Below are 19,085 nucleotides of genomic sequence, written 5' to 3' on the forward strand. Positions count from 1 at the left end.
CTTGATCACCCCCTGGGAGGTGAGGGGAGCAGTGGGCAGCAGCGGTGGCCGCGCCCGGGAATCATTTTTGGTGATTTAACCCCCAATTCCAACCCTTGATACTGAGTGCCAAGCAGGGAGGTAATGGGTCCCATTGCTTCATCAATAATAATCATTTATGACCCGTGGGACTTTCTCTTGGAGCGCAATAAAGTATTTATCCATGTCGCCTTTTCCATATGTATAATATATTCAACATAATCTTTTTTTTGTCCTGTCCAGCCACTCATATTGTTGATGTAGATGCCCATATTTGCTGTACAGATTTACTTCTGTACAGAAGTGTGGGATACTTCTCTTGTTGCCTTATTTGTATTTGACTTTATTAAATGGATTTATATCAATGTTTGGTGCAGCCGGACCGGAGCAGGAGGGGGTAGAAAGAAGAAGAAAAAGGAAGACAGAGGGGGAAATTGAGGGGACAAAAGGGGAATAAGACAGAGAGACAACATCAGCAAATACGATATCTACAAATATGATACGAAAAGTGGTAGCAAAGAAGCAGTTAGTGAAATAAATATTAATAACACAGAAATAACAATTAACTTATTGCACTACAAATGGAGCAATACAAATGCCAATAGAAATAGCACAATTGATAATGAAAAATAATAATAATTACAATTGTTTCAAATGCAACAATACATAAAATGATAACTTGAATTACAAAAGAAAGCAGATAAATGGAGGGGAAAAAAGAGAAGCGAACTGTATTAACTTTGTATATTGTTATAGTATTAATAGGTTAAGCTTGGTCAGTGTGCCGTGTGTTACCCAGTTTCCCCTAGGGGAACAACGTTGATATATGTTTGATGAAACGTGATTATATGCACGAGTGTATATATGCATATGTGCTTGTATATGTACAGTATGATACCTATTGTGTTATCTTTTTTTGATAAAGTGTATAATTTGGATAAGCTAAACAATATTTTGTTGAATATTGCGCTGATTACAAGTCGCCACCCGCTGAGATAGTCTCTAGCAACCCTCGCGACGCCGATAGGGACAAGTGGTAGAAGATGGATGGATGGATTGCGCTGATTACAGATTTGATTTGTATATATTCTAGGAATTTTTTGGGATTTATTGCATACTGTGTTATTAAGTCTTTAACATAGATAAAACTGTTTCCATGGAGGATATTTCCAAGGCACCTGACTCCCTTATCATACCATGTTTCCTGTTAGGCAGAAAATCAGGATTATTCCAAGTAGGCGTAAATTGGCAGGGAGTGAGCGGAGACCCAGTTATTTTCCAAAATTCCGATCAAGCTGTTAAGGTAGTGCGTATAATAATAAATTTAATGTAGTTGTGTTTTCGAAGAATTTGGCTAATAAAGGGCAAGTTAGAAATTGGGATCTCCCAGTTGAGTGATTGTTAAATATCTAACCATAAATTATCTAAAAAGTTGGGATTGATCCATTTGAATATGTATTGTAGTTTATTTGCAAGGAAGTATTGGGAAAACATTTGGAGTTCTAGACCCCCATATTCATTGTTTTTAAAAAAAAAATCTTTTAAGGCTATTTCGTGCTGGTTTACTTTTCCAAAGAAACTGATTGTGTGTCTGTGTCTGTGAGTCTAATGATTTAAAGCAACTTTGAGAAGGTTTGGTGGGAATTATTGAAAAAAGATAATTAACCCGATGTAAGACCATCATTTTCATGGTAGACGGAGAAAGTGGACAACCTTGCCTAGTGCCTCTCCATAAGCAGAAAACCTTGGCGAGATTTGGCTGTTAGTTCTAACTGAAGCTGTGGGAAAACTATGTACAACTTGATTAATGCTGTAAATAAGTCTCCAAATCCAAATTTCTGTAGAGTAGCTAAAAAAATTCCAATTCACTCTATCAAACACGTATTTAGCACGTAGAATTAATTCCTCAGCGGTTTTTAGATTATGGATAACAAAATAGTCTATCAGATTGAGTAGACGGCGAACATTGTTGGACGAGTATCTCCCTTTGATAAAACCTGTTTAATCAGGATGTACCATATATGGAGTGACGTTTTCTAATCTTTGAGCTAATACTTAGCAGATAATTTTAAGATCAACATTAATCAGGGAGATTGGCCGGTAACTGGACTAAAGTGTTGGGTCTTTATCAGGTTTTAGCAAGAGACTGATTACAGCAGAATTCATATTTGGAGGTAGGAATTTTTTTTCTTTAATCTCTAAGCCATTTTTGTGAATATTAAATCCAGCAGTGACCAGAATGTTTTGTAGAACTCCACAGGGAGCCCACCAGGCGCTGGTGCTTTATTGTTTGGCATCTGTTGAAGAGCATCATGAATTTCAGTTACTGAAATGGCTAGATCTAAATTCAATACCTGACTTGTATTTAATTGAGGTAAGTCTATATTATTAAGAAAAGTCTCAATATCTAAAAAAGACTGGTCAATCTGGGATGTATATAGGTTTCTGTAAAAGTCTCTAAAGGTAGAGTTAATTTCCTCAGAAACGTGTAATGTTCCAAACTGAATCTTTAATGGATGGTATAAAGCTTTTTTTCAACATAATCTTCAGAAAAGTTATTTTAAGTGAACATTTGAACAAAATCTAGTTCATCAACAGAGTACATGAAAACAAATTAAAACAATGACAAGCACTGAACCAACATATCTCATTATGCATTTGTATTTCATGATTTTTTTGTAATGTAAGAACTTTGTATAAAAGAATAAACGATTCAGTAACTATACAAGTGTTCCTCTCACTTAAAGCAACATTAAGGAATAAAGTGTTTTTCCCCCTGAGCCTACAGTTCTGAAAAGTAGAAAATGTTTTGTGCCTACAGTCCTGAAAAGTAGAAAACAAGTACATGTCCATGCTATACATAATTGAAATTATAACTGACTACTCCATGTTTTCTAAGCATGACTAATATTGTATATGATGTATATTTATACCAACAGGATTAAGAGCATGCTGGATAAAGGAGGAGCCGTGCAGAACTTTGTGGATGCTCTTCAGCAGCTTACAAATCCTGATATGATTTTTAAGGTAAAAACAAATTTTTATTCATTTGTTACCTTTTCTTTTGACTTCATTGCTGTTTTGTTTTGTCATTTGCTTCATGCAGAACTGGTGGGAAAACGTCAAACACGAAATGGAAAAAAAGGACTTGGACACAGAAAAAATTAAGAACATGTACAACGAGATGCACTCTGCATTGGGGGATTGCACAAAAGACGGCTGTGGGACGTTTCGCAAGAAATTCATCCAAGTTTGTCATTTATTTCTTTACCTTCTTTACAAACTATATGCTAGTGTATTTGCATCCCAAATGTATATATTAGTGATGGGTCAAGCCTCAGAATAACAAGCTGCCATTTCTAAATGTAATCATTGTGTTATTTGTTGCACAGAAATTTGCTAAAGATGTGCAGAGATTGCTGGGAGAAAACGGCACCCAGCTGTTTGCAAAAAGGAGAGACAGAAGCTTTTTGAGTAAGGTGGATGAGCTAATCGCATCTATGCAGAAAGGAACCCAGAAGGAACCCGGGAACCTGAAGGAGTATTCTCCCTGGCTGAGTGCTTTCCAGGCGGACGCGTTCAGGAACGAGCTGGAGATCCCTGGTCAGTAAAATACCAAATACAAAAATCATGCAACATAATGATGTGATTTCCTGAGACTGATACTATGGTATTGTAGCAAACACTTAACTTGTTTGTCTTTAGGTCAGTATGATGGCAGAGCCAAACCTTTGCCAGAATATCACACCAAAATAACTGGCTTTGACGAGAGGGTACGTATTCAAACTCGAAAAGGTGCGCAGAGGCAAGATTTAGCTTTGGTGGCTATGCTGCTGCTAATATCTTTGTCAGGGTTGGTCAGGTAAGAATGAGATATTTATTACTAAACAGCAAACAAAGAAAACTTCCACCATAGAATGGTAAAATGTAAAAAAGGAAGACAAAAGGTCAAATATTCTTTACTCCAATATGTTAGATGCACTAGTGAGCAGGACGGCATCATCAAACTTGTTTTTATTGAGCGCCACATCGTAATTATGGCTACTCTCAAGGGGGTCCTTGTAACAGTGAATATATAGGAACAGACACCTATATTTTCCTTTGTACACAATTTGTACACTTTTTAATGAATTTTTTTTTTTTTACCAACAAAATGATGCAAACTTTGTTTGAAATTTTAAGTCAAGGTGACAATCAGATATTTAAGTATTTAAATACGGCGTGGCTCTGTCACATCCGTTGTGTCCTTGAGCAAGACACTTGACCATTGCTCCTGATGGGTCGTGGTTAGGGCCTTGCATGACAGCTCCTGCCATCAATGTGTAAATGTGTGTGTGAATGGGTGAATGTAGAAATAGTGTCAAAACGCTTTGAGTACCTTGAAGGTAGAAAAGCGCTATACAAGTATAATCCATTTACCATTTTTAATAACCAAAAAATGCTTGGAACATCTTGTTGCATGATCAGATAATATTAAAATGTAAAACAAGCAATTGCGTGTTGTAAATTCTTCTGTCAAAATTGAGAGAACAAATACATGCACTCTTAAAGTGATAGTAAGTTAATTCTCGCCTCTTGCAGGAGAAATGAATGATGTGGCGGGCCATTTCAAATAATGTGGCTCACCACATAAATAATTGTGGCGGACCACATTATATAATGTGACGGACCACATAAAATAATATGGAGGACCACATAAAATAATGTGACGGATCAAATAAAATAATGTGAAAGCCCAGATAAAATAAAGATGGGCACCACTAAAATAATGTGACGGACCACATAAAATAATGTGGTGGGCCATTTAAAATAATGTGACGGACCACATAAAAATACGGACCACTTAAAGTAGAGTGGCAACCATATAAAACTAAGTGGCGGGCCATTCAAAATAAAGTGGTGGACCACATCAAATAATGTGGGGCGCCAGATAAAATGATATGGCGGGCCACCTAAAATTATGTGACGGACAACTTTGAATAACGTGGTGGCCCACATAAAATAATATGGCGGAACAGATAAAATAATTTGACGAACCACATAAAATAATGTCATGGACCACTAAAATAATGTGGCAAACCACATAAAATAATGTGGCGGGCCATTTAAAATAATGTGGTGGACCACATAAAATAATGTGGCCTACCACATCAAATGTGGCGGGCAGTTTAAAATAATGTGACGGACCAGATAAAATAATATGGTGGACCACTTAAAATAAAGTGGCGAACCACATACAACTAAGCGTTGGGCCATTTAAAATAATGTGATGTACCAGATAAACTAATGTGGCAGACCACATAAAACTATGTTGTGAGCCATTTAAAATTACGTTGCGGTCTGCATTAAAGGACATGGTGAGTCTTGAGTTTGACACCTGTGTGCTAGTAGGACAAAGGCTGGACGATACGGCTAATAACTGTATCACGATATATAAGTGTTTTATATCGGTCAATATGCTCAATTATCAATGTTTATTATGAACAATCAAAAATAAGGACCAAGAGAAAAGTATGTTAAATGCATTTTTATTTCAAATGTAACCTTCCTCTGATTATAATCCCCTCAGCTACCAGGGCAGAAAGGAAAGGAAATGTCAACACAACCATTAAAAACAATCAATCAATGTAAACCAAATTCTAAAATCACATTAAACAAAAACCTTTTCAAATCACAACTAAAAATGATTGCATTCAATTTCAATGTTTACAATGTTGTTCCATTGTAAATATCTTTCCTGCAGGTAAAGGTTATGTCATCCATTCGCCGTCCTAAACGTCTGATTATCCGTGGAGACGACGAGCGCGACCACCCTTTCCTGGTAAAGGGCGGCGAGGACCTTCGTCAGGACCAGCGCATTGAGCAGCTTTTTGCCGTCATGAACCTTTTGCTGAGTCGTGACGCCGCCTGCGCTCGCCGAGGTTTGCAGCTCAGAACCTACCAAGTCATCCCCATAAACACAAGGTAATTTTTTTATTGTATTCATAGTGAGTGCTATTGACAGTGTAACAATATCAACACAATGTTTAAACTAGTTCTTAATTTTTCCTTTATGATTTACAATTGTTTGAGCAAAACAAAGTCAATAGTAGACAATAAATGAATAAAAGTAAAAACTGCTATCTACTATTCTTTTGAATCCTTTGGTTTTTGCCCTCAAAGTCCCCCTGTGTCTAAGGAATTGTTCCCTGACTTTGTAAACATTAACTAAAACAACGAAGGATTATTTTAAGAAAATAATATCAATCTGATCACTCTGGTATTGATCATTATTATTGTTATCAATGCACACATGTTAAAAGTAATAATGGTGATGATGTGCATTTGTAGGAAAACAGAATGAATCCTATGGCAAGCATAAAATTGTTTATTTTAACTATTTTACCTAAAACACACATTAAGGCTATAAAGTGTGTTCTATCCAATCACTCGATTAATTTAACACACTAATGAATAGATAATTTGATGACTAAAATAATCCATATCTGCAGCCCTGGTCTGCTGTTCTACTTATTTACGTGTTTATTATTAATAAGCTATATCGCCTGTCTGCAAAAAGCAATGATAAAAAATGTATCATTGCTATTGATGGCCGCAAATTCAAAATGGCTGCTAGCCTGCATATAGTGGTCACTTTTGTTTTTTCCACAGAGTGGTCGCTATAGACATGAATTAATGTAAAAATTGGATGATATATATAATAATATATTTCTAGTTAAACTGTATATTTATTCAACATGATAATTATAGTAAATAAATAATGTTTCTTATATATTTACAGAATTGGTCTCATTGAATGGATGGAGAACACTTGCACCTTAAAAGACTTTCTTTCAGCCACCATGACTGAGAACGAGTCCCTCAAGGCAGCCGGGTACTGTAATTATATTTTATGATACAAAGATTTATTTTCATAATTTTTGCTACACTGGAATCTGCTTAACTTGGTCTCGCTTATGTCGACGACTCATAAACTCCAGGCCCACACTATTCTTCTTTTTACTTATCTATTATCATACATGGTTGACCGCTTATGTCGACATTAAAAGTGAGAGTCAAATAGATAATTGTTATGAAAAATATTGTGTTGTAGTAATACTAACGTCATTATTATCATCAAGCAGCAACAACATAACTACTGTCTTGTGAAGCATTTACACACTGAATTCCTGTTCCGCTTTAAGAATAAAAGCATGGCATAGGGTTCTCACAAGTCCTTGAAAAAACTGGAAAAAGGTTAATCAATTTTCCTGTCATGGAAAATGAGAAATTAGGTCAAATTTGTGAAAACAGTAAAGTTGTCCTGAAAATGAATATTCTTCTGCCTTGTGAACATACTGCAAATGTGTTAAACGTTGTGCATTTTTGTTGTCATATATATATACCGGTATATATATATATATATATATATATATATATATATATATATATATATATATATATATATATATATATATATATATATATATATATACACATACATACACATGTACATACATTTACATATATATATATATACACACATATATATATATATACACACACATATATATATATATATATATGTATGTATATATATATATGTGTGTGTGTATATATATATATATATATATATATATATATATATATATATATATATATATATATATATACACACACACACACACATACATATATATATATATATATATATATATATATATATATATATATATATATATATATATATATATATATATATATATATATATATATATATGGTCGAGTCGCCAGAAGAAAGCCATTTCTGCGCAAATGTCACAAAGTATCCGGCTTACATTATGCCAAACAGCACAGAGACAAGCCTCAAAACTTCTGGAACAAAGTAATTTGGAGTGATGGCTTTCTTCTGGCGACTCGACCATGCAGCCCATTTTTCTTCAAATGCCTCCTTATTGTGCATCTTGAAACAACCACACCACAATTTTTCAGAGAGTCCTGTATTTCAGCTGAAGTTATTTTGTGGATTTTTCTTTGCATCTCGAACAATTTTCCTGGCTGTTGTGGCTGAAATCTTTGCTGGTCTACCTGAATCCCTCATTTTCCACTTCTTAATCAGCGTTTGAACACTGCTGATTGGCATTCTCAATTCCTTGGATAACTTTTTATACCCCTTTCCTGTTTTATGCAGTTCAATTACCTTTTCTCACAGATCCTTTGACAATTATTTTGCCTTCCCCATGACTCAAAATCCAGACACATCTGTGCAGCACTGGATGAAGGATGCAATGGTCTGTCAGAAGCCCATAAACTCACATACCTTTTATACACACAAACTAATTACAAACAAACAGGTGACAGGTGAGGATTGGAACCTTGATTAGCCATTCAAACCTGTTTGTGTCAACTTTTGTACATGTTATCAGATCAAAGTCACTGGGGTATGTAAACTTTTGATCAGGGTCATTTGGGTACTTTCTTTTGTCATTTTGATTTAAAAAGAGTAAACACGGTTGTTTGCCAATAAATAGCTTCACACAACCATTCAGCATGAGTGGAAGAAATATTTTCGTGTTATCATTCATATTCTCTGAAGAATGGCCAAAAAATCATACATTCTCCCAGGGAATCTAAACTTATGAGCACAACTGTATATATATATGTGTGTGTGTGTGTGTGTGTGTGTGTGTGTGTGTGTGTGTGTGTGTGTGTGTGTGTGTGTGTGTGTGTGGGCTGCAACTAACGATTAATTTGATCATCGTTTAATCTGTCGATTATTACTTTGATTAATCGATTAATAATCGGATAAAAGAGACAAACTACTTTTCTATCCTTTCCAGTATTTTATTGAAAAAAACAGCATACTGGCACCATACTTATTTTGATTATTGTTTCTCAGCTGTTTGTACATGTTGCAGTTTATAAATAAAGGTTTTGTAAAAAAAATTAAAAAAATAAAATAAAAATTAAAAAAATTGCCTCTGTGCATGCGCATAGCATAGATCCAATGAATCGATGACTAAATTAATCCGCAACTATTTTTATAATCGATTTTAATCGATTAATTGTTGCAGCCCTAGTGTATATATAAATATAAGTACAGCAGTTCTGTTAGATAAATACATAATACCATATGAAACAAACTAAAATCCTTTTTGTTACCCATTCACATTTTACTTTTGACCAAAGCAATGGCTGTTTGTCTTGGTAATGTCGATTATCACTTATGTTGACAGCAGTCAGCCAATCCGAGGAGCATTAACATAAGCAGGTTCCACTGTAGTATGTTAATTTAAACCTAAAATCTGATTTAAATAGGAGTACTAATAATAAAACATGGCTGCTTCTCAATGTATCATAACATTTCATAAAGGTCCAAGACAAGTAATTTTTTTTATCATCATTGTGCTTTATTGGACAAAAAAGTTTGTTTTTTTATGTGATGTTTATTTCCTGCTTGAAGGTCTGTTGATGTCTACAACAAGTGGCTGTCGACTTTTAAACCATCAAAATCAGACGCCCCCATCACAAAACTGTATCTTCTCACCTACACGTAAGTCAAATAACCTTATTCATGTTTACAGCCATAAAAGTCATGCTTCGTTAGTGTTGTGTACGATTTTATCAATTACTATTCATACTTTGAGTATTAACAATGATGCTTTAGTCATGTTTATTATAGTGCAAATGATTGTTTAAAAAAAAAAAAAAAATCAGCTTCATCACATTTTTAAATTTGGGTTAATCATGATTAATCGCTGTTTATTACTTGCTTGCATAATTTATAGTAACTTAAAAAAAAGAGCCCACCATTTGGACACATATCAAAACTTGCAAACAGGCCAGTTAGGTTTTTTTTTTAAGTGAAATTTATCAGTGAGTACACCAATCACTCTTTGCACTGATTTATAAATATCCCGATCACTGACGTACACAACAAACTTTTAGGGCTACCATCCTCGGTTAGGGTAAAGGAACATGTGTGGTTAAAATAAATTGTGTGATTAATCTGCATATATACAGTACAGGATTGAAGTGATTATTTTTCGTGATAATCCCATTAGTTAACTCGTTATTTTTGACAGCCCTAGTTTTTAATCAATTACTATGTATATTTGCAGTATCAACACTGATAATTTAATAGTGTTATTGTTTGTTTTTATCAATTTCTATTCATATTTACAGTAATACTGATGCTTCAAAAGTGTTATTGTTTGTTTTTATCAATCAAAGACTATTTATATAGCCCTTAATTACAAATGCCTCAAAGGGCTGCACAAACCACAACGACATCATCAGATCTGATCCCACATCCGGGCAAGAAAAAAATCTACCCAGTGGGAACACTGAGAAACCTTGGAAGGGACCACAGAAGTGGGGGGACAGTCAAACACTATTCATATTTACACTATTAACAATAATGTTTCAGTCAGATTATTTGTTTTTCATCAACTACTATTCAGATTTAAAGTATTTAAATATATTTTTTTACAGTATTGGTAGTATGAGCAATAATGCATGAGTAGTATTACAAACCCCGTTTCCATATGAGTTGGGAAATTGTGTTAGATGTAAATATAAACGGAATACAATGATTTGCAAATCATTCTCAACCCATATTAAGTTGAATATGCTACAAAGACAACATATTTGATGTTCAAACTGATAAACTTTTTTTTTGTTGCAAATAATCATTAACTTTAGAATTTGATGCCAGCAACACGTGACAAAGAAATTAGGAAAGGTGGCAATAAATACTGATAAAGTTGAGGAATGCTCATCAAACACTTATTTGGAACATCCCACAGGTGTGCAGGCTAATTGGGAACAGGTGGGTGCCATGATTGGGTATAAAAACAGCTTCCCAAAAAATGCTCAGTCTTTCACAAGAAAGGAGGGGGCGAGGTACACCCCTTTGTTTACAACTGCGTAAGCAAATAGTCAAACAGTTTAAGAACAACGTTTCTCAAAGTGCAATTGCAAGAAATTTAGGGATTTCAACATCTACGGTCCATAATATCATCAAAAGGTTCAGAGAATCTGAAGAAAACACTCCACGTAAGCGGCATGGCCGGAAACCAACATTGAATGACTGTGACCTTCGATCCCTCAGATGGCACTGTATCAAAAACCGACATCAATCTCTAAAGGATATCACCACATGGGCTCAGGAACACTTCAGAAAACCACTGTCACTAAATACAGTTCGTCGCTACATCTGTAAGTGCAAGTTAAAGCTCTACTATGCAAAGCGAAAGCCATTTTTCAACAACATCCAGAAACGCCGCTGGCTTCTCTGGCCCCGAGATCATCTAAGATGGACTCATGCAAAGTGGAAAAGTGTTCTGTGGTCTGACGAGTCCACATTTCAAATTGTTTTTGGAAATCTTCAACATCGTGTCATCCGGATCAAAGGGGAAGCGAACCATCCAGACTGTTATCGACGCAAAGTTCAAAAGCCAGCATCTGTGATGGTATGGGGGTGCATTAGTGCCCAAGGCATGGGTAACTTACACATCTGTGAAGGCACCATTAATGCTGAAAGGTTTTGGAACAACATATGCTGCCATCTAAGCGCCGTCTTTTTCATGGACGCCCCTGCTTATTTCAGCAAGACAATGCCAAGCCACATTCAGCACGTGTTACAACAGCGTGGCTTCGTAACAAAAGAGTGCGGGTACTTTCCTGTTCCGCCTGCAGTGCAGACCTGTCTCCCATCGAAAATGTGTGGCGCATTATGAAGCGTAAAATACAACAGCGGAGACCCCGGACTGTTGAACGACTGAAGCTCTACATGAAACAAGAATGGGAAAGAATTCCACTTTCAAAGCTTCAACAATTAGTTTCCTCAGTTCCCAATCGTTTATTGAGTGTTGTTAAAAGTAAAGGTGATGTAACACTGTGGTGAACATGCCCTTTCCCAACTACTTTGGCACGTGTTGCAGCCATGAAATTCTAAGTTAATTATTATTTGCAAAAAATAAATAAAGTTTGAGTTTGAACATCAAATATCTTGTCTTTGTAGTGCATTCAATTGAATATGGGTTGAAAAGGATTTGCAAATCATTGTATTCCGTTTATATTTACATCTAACACAATTTCCCAACTCATATGGAAACAGAGTTTTATTTGTTTTTCATCAACAACTATTCATATTTACAGTACACTATTTGCAATGATACTTCAGCCGTATTTTGTTTTTCATCAACTACTATTTATATTTAAAGTATTTACATATATATTTCTTTACAGTATTTATAGTATGAACAATAATGCATGAGTAGTATTATTTGTTTTTCATCAACAACTACTCATATTTACAGTACACTATTTGCAATGATGCGACAGCCGTATTTTGTTTTTCATCAACTACTATTTATATTTAAAGTATTTACATATATATTTCTTTACAGTATTTATAGTAGGAACAGTGATGCTTAGTAGTGTTGTTTTTTTTATCAACTACTATTCATTTTTACAGTATTTACATACATATTTTCACAAAATTTAAAAGAGGGATGCTGGAGTAGTGTTTTGTGTTTTTGTTTTCCAGGAAAGCAGAGCGTTCTGACACTATCAGTAACTTTTCCAAAGTGTTGCAATATGCTCCAAGTGATCTCCTGAAGTAAGTGTCAGCTATGTTGGATTTTGAAATCATTGAGGATTATTAAAATACTTATTTTTCCATGTTCAGGAGAGCTTTTCTAAAGATGTGCAACAGTCCAGAAGCTTTTCTGTCCTTGCGCTCACACTTCATCAGCTCTCACGCTTTGCTGTGCGTCAGCCATTGGGTGCTCGGCATCGGCGACCGCCATCTTTCCAACTTCATGATCAACACGGAAACAGGAGGCATGATTGGCATCGACTTTGGTCACGCATTCGGATCAGCCACACAGGTAGAATACTGCAATACTACACACACATTACTTGTATTACTACCACATTTTTACGCCAACTACTGTACTGCTTAAAAATATTATACGGTACTACCGCTAGCTTTCTTACTTGATTGACACGTTTGTCAGTAGCGTCACAATAGCTTTACAGCTTGGGAGCGTGGCCTACAAAAAAACTAGTTAGCATCATGGACGATGCCAGTCACCCTCTGCATACCGTTATCAGTAGCCAGAGGAGCCTGTTCAGTGCTAGACTGCTTCATCCCAAGTGCAGGACTAATAGACTCAAAAACTCTTTTGTCCCACACGCCATCAGACTGTACAACTCCTCCCTGGAGGGCAGGGGGGGTACGAGGATGACAGGGGATGCAAAACAATAACATATACCCCCATTATTTATTATTTACTTTTTACTTTTTAAATGATATCTCAATTCTGTCCACTGCTGCTGGGATTTTAATTTTCCTGAGGGAACTCTCCTGAAGGAATCAATAAAGTACTATCTATCTATCTATCTATCTATCTATCTACAAAACACAAATATGCGCACATGTACAATTGCTCCTCCACATTTTTACAACATGCAATACAAATTAATGGAGAAGTTAGCAAGTGTGTGTTGGTGAAGAGGCGGAGGGAGGGGGTAAGACAAGGCTGCTTCAGACCTGTTTTCATTGTACACACAACTGATCGTGACACATATAAATATTCGATGCTACACATAAATGAATATGCAGATGATGCAGTCATCATAGCAGATTGTGAGCAAGAACTACAGAACTCATGGTGTGGTCGTGGTGGAAGTGAAAAAAACAACAATCCAAACTGCAACACTGAAGTCAAAGGGTTTCAGTACAATTGGATCACATTAGACAGGAAATCAGATACAGAAATTATGTACCGGCGTCTAATGATAAAAAGTGTCTTTTAGAATATGAGAAAAAGTTGCACATTACAGGATAACTGTCTTTTTTTAAATTTTGCCTTCTGTGTGCATTCTAAATCGTAAATAAATGTTAGCAAAAGTCAGCTAACTATGGGAGCTCTTCTATTCCGCCCTCTTAATAACCATCCAAATGCCGCCAACAATACATCTTGTCACCTAAATATTAACTAAGTATTGGCGATATTGTTATTATAACTACGGTATTTATTTTTAGCAGCGCATTGATCACAAAGAGCTAACTAGCTGCTATATCGACATATTGAGCCGGTGTCCTGCTGCTGCGCATCTAAATTGGTAAAAGTTCATTCTAGATTACAAATCATACCTCTCAACTGGATAGTATAAAGATGTGGCCATAAATCGAGAAGCTGGTCAACTTTGACATCCAATTTATATCTGGAGATTGTGAGAAAGACACAAAAATATGCTCATTTGGGGCAACTGTTTTTTTTTTAATCCTTTGTGAGGATTATGATTAATTATTTTCCCTTCAACAGCAACACAACTAAGAGACAACAAAGACTACTTTGGAACTTATATTTTTGAATGTAAGGAGGATGATCCACAAGTTTAAGAAGCTGTGTGCTAAACAGTTCCAACTTTAGTGAAACATTAAGCATCATGTAGCAGTATTGCCAAGCGCTGAACAAGATATACAAACTATCAACATAATAAATGGATCACTTATTGTACAATGTCTGCTCTCACTGGGATGCCGACTGATGGGATGTTTATATCTTCCCGTTTAGATGAAGAATACACATAATCCTCGCCAAGAGTTTAAAAAAAAAGTTGAGTGCAAACAAGCGTCGTTTTGTGTCTTTTTCGCCATCTCCCTGTCTAAGTTGGTTGTCAAAGTTGACCAACTTCTCGGTTTATCCACAACCTTCTACTATCCTGGTGAGAGGCATGATTTATAATCAATAATTAACTTTTACCAGCTCAGAGGCGAGAGAGCAGCTCCCCAGCACATCATGTCAAAGCATAAGCTAGTTATCTCTCTGCGATCAATGCGCCACTAAAAATAGGTCCTTAATATTAGGGCTTATAATGACAATATACTTGGTTATACTTGGTTACAATAATACTTTGTTAATATTCAGGTCACAAAATGTAAATAAAGTACTGTTGGCGCTTTTTGAATGGCTGGATTTACTCTCTATTTTATGCTGCAGCTGTTACATATACTATAATATTGTACATGGTAATTGTTATATATTGTATATATGATATAAACATATAATATAATATATCCGTATATACTGTACATATATTATGTAAATATTACGTATATATGTTATATTTTATATTGCTATATTTAGTCTATTTTATACCTGCATTGTCCTTTCCATCCTTACACTTTCCATCATTTGTAACTGAGCTACTGTGTGGGACAATTTCCCTTGTGGCTCATTAAAGTTTGTCTAACTCTAAGTCTAAGGCTAAGTTATTTGGAGGGCTTTGTAGGCGGGATAGAAGAACTCCAATTGACTCCATTGGTAGCTGACATTTGCTAATGTTTATTTACGATTTAGAATGCATGAAAAGAAAAACATGTTCTTGTCTTACATAGGAATTGCGAATGATAGGGGAAAAAAAGTGCAGTGCCCCTTTAAGAAACACAAAAACATATTTTTTTTAATAACTTGTGGTGGTCAGTAACAATTCCATTTTTATATCAAGTAGAGTGAAACAAATCATGAAATCACCGCGTAAATGTTTATTTCTAAAGCTAACAGCTGCATGAAATTAAATCTGTTCATCAGTTAAAAAGTAGTGTTCACACCCTGGAAAGCTGTTGCACCAGGTGGATTGACATGAATCATGGCTCCAACATGAGATATGTCAATTGAAACAAAGGAGAGGATTATCAAACTTCTTGAAGAAGGTAAATCATCACACAATGTTGCAAAAGAAGTTGATTGTTCACAGTCAGCTGTGTTAAAATGTGAACTAAATACAAACAACATGGAAAAGTTGTTAAAAGCCAGCTTACTGGTAGACCAAGGAAAACATCCAAGTGTCAAGACAGTAAACATAAAGAAATACGTCTTGAAAACACAAAATGGTCAGCCAAACAAATGAAGACCAAACGGACGGAAACTGGAGTCACCATCTGTGACCAAACTATAAAAAAATGTTTTTAGTGTTTCTTAAAGCCTTAAAGTTGCCTATTGAAATGACTGTGGTTTTGTGTCATGTCTTCTATCTGCTTTTTGAATGAACATCCTACAGTTCTGGTGATTCCATATTTGTTTTCAGGGGTTGTACAATAAACACAACTCATGTCCGCAAGCTTTTGTACAAGCTGCATGAGCCAAGGAGGAAACACATCAAATTTGCCATAAAGATGTAGATGAGGATGAAAATGTGGATGTGGATAAAAATGTAGATGAGGATTTGAATAAGAATGACGATGTGGATGAAGATGATGATGATAATGTGGATGAAGTTGTGGATATGAATGAGGATGGGGATGGTAAATCCTAAACCAGTGATTCTCACACTTACGCCGAAGAATCATGTATTTACATATTCAAACACAGTGTTACTAGTCAAACTGTGTGTAATGTTACAGTGGCCAAAAATATTAAATATACTTGTTAAATAAAACCTCTGGCTTGTTTTAATGAATACTTAGGCCTACTATGCTATGTATTTTAATGTTGGTCACATGGTGGTGAAAAAAGTTTGAGAACCACTAAGCTACAAGCATGTAAACCTTACTGTTGCTTTAAATCCTAAATTATAAGATTGAGTGTGATGAATTTGTGTTCCCAAATTCAGTGTTTAATTGGTGTGTGCTGGTCTATCCTCCCAGTTTCTTGCGGTGCCAGAGCTGATGCCTTTCCGGCTGACCAGGCAGTTTTTGAAGGTGATGCAACCTTTGAAGGAGTCCGGTTTGATCCGCAGGATCATGGTTCATTCACTACGAGCGTTCAGGAACCAACCAGACTTGCTGCTCAACACCATGGATGTTTTTGTCAAGGAACCTTCGCTGGACTGGAAGGTACCTTTGTTATCTGTGCTTTAGCGTGTTCCGTGATTGTTGATCACTTGCGACCTTTGCCCCAACAGAACTTTGAAGTGAAGCAGTTGAAGAAAGGAGGCACCTGGACAAGCATGGTGGACACCAAACAAATCAACTGGTATCCTTTGCAGAAGGTGGACTTTGCCAAACAGAAGCTCGAAGGTGCAAATCCTGCCAGAATAACCAGGTATGATCAAATTACCATTAATTAAATCATGTTTTTGTGGTCATAACTCAGCATGAAAAAACATATCAACTTGAATCGATCACTTCTTGCTATAGCATATAATGCATATATGTATATATATCTATATATATATATATATAGATATATATACAGGCCAAAGGTTTAGACACACCTTCTCATTGCAATGTGTTTTCTCTATTTTCATGACTATTTACATTGTAGATTGTCACTGAAGGCATCAAAACTATGACACCTGTGAAGTGAAAACCCTTTCAGCTGACTACCTCTTGAAGCTCATCGAGAGAATGCCAAGAGTGTGCAAAACAGTAATCAGAGCAAAGAGTGGCTGTTTTGAAGAAGCTGAATATAAAACATATTTTGTTATTTCACCTTTTTTTATTAAGTACATAACTCCGCATGTGTTCATTCATAGTTTTGATGCCTTCAGTGACAATCTACAATGTAAATAGTCATGAAAATAAAGAAAATGCATTGAATGAGAAGGTGTGTCCAAACTTTTGGCCTGTACTGTGTACTGTCATGGACCGGTACCGGTGCTTGTTGGGGACCACTGCTTAAGAGCACTGTAATATACTGTTCACATACTGTTAAGTAGTGTGAAGTACACAGTAGTGTAAGTACTGTATTTTCCGCACTATAAGGTGCACTTAAAAACCTCCAATTTCCTCAAAAGCTGACGGTGCGCCTTATATATGGACCAATATTGAACCACAACAGGTCTCGCAACTACGGTAACTACGCCGTAGAAGAAGAAGCGCTTCTTCTTCTACAGGGGAAAATGAAGTCGGCGGCTGCTTACCGTCGAAGAAGAACTTCTTCTTCTACGGGGGAAAATGAAGTTGGCGGCTGCTTCCCGTAGTTGCGAGACCTAAACTTTATGTACACACCCAAAAATGGCTCCTATTAAGAGACACGCTTACGACGCAGACTTTAAACTCAAGGCGATCAGTCACGCAGTAGAACACGGGAATAGAGCAGCAGCGAGAGAATTTAACATTAACGAATCAATGGTGCGGAAGTGGAGGAAGCAACATGATGACCTGTGCCAAGTAAAGAAGACTAAACAGAGTTTCGGAGGGAACAAAGCGAGATGGCATGCACCTGGGGATAGGTTGATTGGAAACACTAAATTGGCCCTAGTGGGTGAGTGTGAATGTTGTCTGTCTATCTGTGTTGGCCCTGCGATGAGGTGGCGACTTGTCAAGGGTGTACCCTGCCTTCCGCCCGATTGTAGCTGAGATAGGCTCCAGCACCCCCCGCGACCCCAAAGGGAATAAGCGGTAGAAAATGGATGGATGGATGGGCTACAGTTGGAGGACAAACTCGAACAGTGGGTTGTTGAACGGAGAGCAGCAAGTAGAAGTGTCAGTACAATCACTATTTGTTTTGTTGACATTCCCTTTAGCGCAGCTCCATCTAATGGATGCATAACGTAACCCCAGCCTCTACTGTAGCGTCTATTCTATGCGCCTTATAATGCGGTGCGCCTTATATATGAACAAAGTTTAAAAATAGGCCATTCATTGAAGGTGCGCCTTATAATCCGGTGCACCTTACAGTGCGGAAAATACGGTATTTATTTTTGCTCCTACTGTGATGAAATAATTGTTTTATCTTTGACAGCGAGGAACTGAAGTTGGGCTTTGAAAAAGATCCCGCCTTCCAGGGCTTGCAGTCGGTTGCCCTGGGAACAGCAGAGCATAACATTCGTGCGAGGCTGCCACCTGCCGGTCTTTCTGTGGAAGAACAGGTTGACTGTCTACTGGACCAGGCCACAGACCACAACATTCTAGGGAGGGTTTGGGCGGGCTGGGAACCTTGGATGTGACCCACTTGGATCAAAATCTTTTTTATTTAACACCTCATCAAAGTATTCACTTTTCAAGGGGCTCAGTGCTAAATGTGCTCTAATTTAAAGGATTTGCAACATAAAAGTGCAAAATGTATTTGAATGGAAATACATCAATAAATCAATGAATGCATGACATATTGTTGTCATAATTACTT

General features: G+C 36.4%; 1 protein-coding gene across 5 annotated transcripts in view; it reads left to right on the forward strand.

Moving 5' to 3' along the window:
* Positions 1 to 19,065, forward strand: part of prkdc (protein kinase, DNA-activated, catalytic subunit) — a 149,977-nt gene extending 130,912 nt beyond the window's left edge. For all 5 annotated transcript variants that reach the window (XM_061965688.2, XM_061965689.2, XM_061965690.2 and 2 more), the window contains 12 exons: positions 2,958 to 3,045; positions 3,125 to 3,268; positions 3,411 to 3,621; positions 3,724 to 3,791; positions 5,762 to 5,982; positions 6,800 to 6,892; positions 9,461 to 9,550; positions 12,551 to 12,622; positions 12,692 to 12,893; positions 16,661 to 16,849; positions 16,918 to 17,057; positions 18,702 to 19,065. In XM_061965688.2, the coding sequence (XP_061821672.2) occupies positions 2,958 to 3,045; positions 3,125 to 3,268; positions 3,411 to 3,621; positions 3,724 to 3,791; positions 5,762 to 5,982; positions 6,800 to 6,892; positions 9,461 to 9,550; positions 12,551 to 12,622; positions 12,692 to 12,893; positions 16,661 to 16,849; positions 16,918 to 17,057; positions 18,702 to 18,906 (1,723 nt within the window). In that variant the 3' untranslated portion in view covers positions 18,907 to 19,065. The remainder of the gene's footprint in view (positions 1 to 2,957; positions 3,046 to 3,124; positions 3,269 to 3,410; positions 3,622 to 3,723; positions 3,792 to 5,761; positions 5,983 to 6,799; positions 6,893 to 9,460; positions 9,551 to 12,550; positions 12,623 to 12,691; positions 12,894 to 16,660; positions 16,850 to 16,917; positions 17,058 to 18,701) is intronic.
* Positions 19,066 to 19,085: the final 20 nt, after the last annotated feature.

Source organism: Nerophis lumbriciformis, linkage group LG07 (genome assembly GCF_033978685.3).
Source record: "Nerophis lumbriciformis linkage group LG07, RoL_Nlum_v2.1, whole genome shotgun sequence".
Classification (NCBI taxonomy): domain Eukaryota; kingdom Metazoa; phylum Chordata; class Actinopteri; order Syngnathiformes; family Syngnathidae; genus Nerophis; species Nerophis lumbriciformis.